The sequence below is a fragment of the Cryptotermes secundus genome, unplaced genomic scaffold, assembly GCF_002891405.2.
Source record: "Cryptotermes secundus unplaced genomic scaffold, Csec_1.0 scaffold6, whole genome shotgun sequence".
Lineage (NCBI taxonomy): Eukaryota > Metazoa > Arthropoda > Insecta > Blattodea > Kalotermitidae > Cryptotermes > Cryptotermes secundus.
The window spans coordinates 1,230,503-1,234,792 of NW_019725001.1; the positions used below are offsets into that span (position 1 = coordinate 1,230,503).

The window sequence follows — 4,290 nt, forward strand, 5'->3', positions numbered from 1 at the left end:
GAAGAAAAGTACAAAAATCTTACCTTCTTGTATAGGAACCTTGTCTGTGCGTGGATCAACTCACAGTCAAGATGGCGATTTTCAAGCTTCGTGTAGTACACTAAACAGTCACAAGTTAGAGCCTACTGTCAATAACTACAAAATAATGGAGGTGGCCCATCGAAGGAGCCGGCCCATCGATAGCAACCTTACCCTACCTATTGCACGCGCGCAGAAATATTCTCAAAGACTTACGCTCCGAATTCAATAATAAAGTTGATAAGCGCAAAAATTAAGTGTTGAAATTTCTACAGAAATTCGCGATGGTATTATCAGGAAATTGTAAAATAAAATAAGCAAATATGCATTTTATGCATTACTTATATATTCAGTATTTTCACCTATGTGAACTCACAATAACTATAATGGAGTCCCTAATATTTCCCTATTGCTTACGAAATGAAGCTAGCAGAGTGCACAAAATTAGGATTAAACGTAATTCGGGAACAAAAGAAATAAACTGTTCCTTCCTTAATTTTCCATGAACGGTTAAGTAAAATTTATTTAATATATTCTAAAGAGTCTAAAAGGTTAACAAAGCACCAGAGAGAAATATGAATTAGATGTCTTAATATTTGTATAAAATATTTGACGTTTATGGCGAGCAACAACTTACAATCACTAATTAGATGCTCAGAACCACTCTCAGGTATGTTCATGTCTTTTTATTTCTTACTTCAGCGATAAAATATTCTAATAAAAAATGAAAAATTTGTTATGGTTCCATTCTTAAGCAGTATATCTTCAATATTACGAGGCATTCTCCAGCAGCTAGAAGTGTAAGGATGCATTATTTGAAATTGTATAGGAAATTTTAACGTATATAATTAATTCATAATGTAATTAGTGTGTCATTTATCCAAAGTCTGTTCTCCTTGTCCTCCCATCCATTCATTGGGCCCGCTAGGCCTCTTCCACTTCAGAATTTTCTGACAGTTGACAGAACTCCTTGGAGGACAGATCAGCCCGTCGTAAGGTCCCTACCTACACAGGACAACACAAACATCGCCTACATACTATATCTATGGTTTGACTGAGACTTTGTACCCAGTTCGAGTCCCTGCCAGGATACTCGTACTGACAGATTACGGTCTATGCCTTCAAGAAGATCATACTGTCACGTGACAGTGTCCATAGACGCAGTTTAGACCCTAATCGGATTTATTAAAGTCCTACAACTCGTAACTACAAGTAAGGATTGAGCTCACACCATTCTACACGCTTCGCAAATCACTATAGGAAACACCAAATATTCTCAATCGGTCAGAGTCTTCACTAGTCGTTGCTTGGTAGCGGCTTCGAACTGAGGACATTCCCCTTCCTCTGGGTTCCCGAACTGTCTCAGACCTCAGTTACTAGCTTCTCATAGCAAAATCTGACATAAACTAAATTCCAGCAGTTATCTAAAGCACTGAACGGACCGGGTAGGAAACACCACTTACGTTATTACTGTGTTACCATGGAAACACGCTTATTTCCAGAACCGTTACTTAGGCACGAGTGTTGTATAGTTCCTTATTTCACGGTCGTGCCCTAGTAACGGGTCTAAATGCCACAATATTGATAAGTGCTTATTATTTCACGAATGACATTCATTGTATTGCAGGTGGTGAGTTCCATGGACGCCATGAAGTACTCTATGGAGGCAGACAAATATCGGTCAGCGTACAGCATGCCACCTTCGACCCTCGCCATGTCGATGTACTCAGCTGACCCCAAATACATGGACTCCACCGCTAAGAGCTACATGGAGCGAGGCTATCTGGATCCAACTTCAGCCCTGACTAAAGCTTATTTCGAGTCCTCCAAAATGTACATGGAATCCGGGGCAGCGGCTGCTGCTGCAGCTGCAAGTAGGGGGGCTTATGACCCTTCAGAGGCTTCCCAACGAGGCAGCACAGCCGGGGCGTACCCTTCACTAGACATCAGTAAGATGTATGCGGACACGGCGTCCTCAGCTCCACAGCCGTCAAGGACTCCAACAGACTCCCCCGACGTCGTCATCAAAAGCAACAACACTGGCAACAGCAGTGGGATCTCGTCAAGCGAACGTCAGGAAGTTGGTGCGTCTTCATCGGCTTCCTCGACGTCTACTTCTTCAGCGGCAGCGTCGCCCGGAGGCCTGCCAAATTATTACCCAGGTACAGCACCTGTGGTCCACCAACAAGGCCCCCCGATGCCGGGGCTCATCCCGATGACCCAGATGTCCCAGTACGCGAGCGGGCATTATCACCAGGCAGCCACACCAGGCGGCGGCGAGTTCAGGCGACCATTAACGGTTATCTTCTGACCTGACAGGGCGTAGCCCTCAGGCTTGCCTCGGCAGCTTTCTAGCCCCCCTCCCCAACAGCTCCCGTTTCCACATTCCATACTGGACCTTCTGGGCTTGTATTGACTGTCACATGAAAATGGGCGTCTTCCACAGAGGAAATCCCTCCGTATATTCCGCACCACAAAATCGGAGCACAATTTTATATCCTTGATTGGGGTTCGAGTCACAAGATGCCATATTCTCCTTTATTTATAGTTTCAATGTTAGTTTACGCCACCCAGTTCTCAAGAGCTCGAATTTGTGATTTGTTAAATGACTGCTGAAATCAGAATTTGTTTTAAAATGTTACATATATACAAAATATAAGCATAAATTTAGGAATGACTTAAACCTTCAGAAAAGATATTTTGCCGCCTGTTTCAGTATTAAGTAGTGTAGTGTGTATTTATGGGTTTAAAGTGTTCTTATTAGAGGAAAAAGCGAGCGAGGATTGAATTTCTAAATATTATTCAGACGAATTTCAGGCTTCAAAGAAATAAGCATGAAATGGAGTCAGTAGCATTGAGCATCTTCAGTCTGAATACAAAGATCCATTGTCAGGTTAAGAATAGGGCGTGCTTATTTGCAGAAATGTTGTTTGTTAAATTATCGTCAGAGGATTTCTTCTGTGGGATTCGTGTATTTGAAGTGATTAATGTTAATATTCAATGGACGAAGAAGATATCTGTTGAGAAGGAAAATTTTGTACCCTGTGATTTAATATTTAAGCGTCCTGTGCATGAAAACGGACAGATGCAGGTTGGTTATATACATAGAATTTTATATACAAAACTGTGATGCAAGTTCTTGGGCGCCGTGGAGACGCATTAAAAGTTAATGTTGTTTGGAATGCTTGTCTGCAGGACCGTATTAACGGTGTAAAGATTTTATAGCATGATACAGTTTAAAGAAATGCAAAAAAGTACTGACAAGTTGTTTGTGTGTGTGTGTGTGTGTGTGTGAGTGTCAATTCCCGCCATATTGTAGAAAAATTTATATGTTTGAAATCAGTTGCTTTTGTTTTCGAAAAGTGCAGGATCCTCATTGTTTTGATCTATGTATCAATATAAAATGTGCCATATTTCAAGGAAAATTGTACATTTGCAGCTGGACTTCATTTTGCTAATTTAAATAGGAGAATGCAATTTCGCTTTTTGGGGGGGGTGGACTCCAACTGGGTCCACTCGGCACGGCGGCCACTGATTGGCCTATTGTAGCCTGCCTCGGGTGATTATGATGATGGAGAATTTGTTGGAACGAAGATTGGCAGGGGAAACCAAAATACTCAGAGAAAATCCGCTCCAGCGCCACTTTGTCGGCCACAAATCCCACTTGACCAGACCCGGGATGGAACCCGGGCCGCCGCGGTGGGAAGCCAGCGACTAACCACTTGAGCTATGGCGCGGCCAAGAATGCCATTTAATAATAGGTTCCGTATAAAAGTAAATCCCGCAAAACTTAAATTTTGGAACTGTTTTTATTTACAATTTGCGAAACGCAAATATACGAAAGAGGCAAATATTCTTTGATAGGATAAAAGTGGACGTGATTTTAAAATTGTGACTTAAACGTTACTCGATTAAGACAGACGGTTGGACACCGAAGGCAGATCCATGGATTGTTCTCGTTTAATCAGGTTACTCAAAGCATGGGTGCTATATGCCTATTCCGATGATCAGTAATTTTAAAGGCGTCTTTCTGTCTCCTTCTGGATCTGCGCAACTCTTCTTAACCCATGGGATTATAGGCATGATATTTGCATAGCTTACGTAATATTTACATGCTGTTTCAAATTCAACTAATATCCCTTTGCGTCTTGTACCATATTCTCAGCCTGCAGTAGGTCCCACATTCGTTCGATTTTCGCTCAGTCACTAATCAAAAAAATCTCTTATGTGTGGACGTCCCGTTTCTTGCCCGATAACCCCCATCGTCTTCTG

The 4,290-nt window shown here is 42.0% G+C and overlaps 1 protein-coding gene across 1 annotated transcript in view; it reads left to right on the forward strand.

The window, feature by feature from the left end:
- The window catches only part of LOC111863131 (transcription factor SOX-21), a 102,565-nt gene extending 99,027 nt beyond the window's left edge, over positions 1–3,538 (forward strand). The window contains exon 5 of the mRNA XM_023849168.2: positions 1,646–3,538. Coding sequence (XP_023704936.1) covers positions 1,646–2,329 — 684 coding nt within the window. The 3' untranslated portion in view covers positions 2,330–3,538. The remainder of the gene's footprint in view (positions 1–1,645) is intronic.
- The last annotated feature ends 752 nt before the right edge of the window (positions 3,539–4,290 follow it).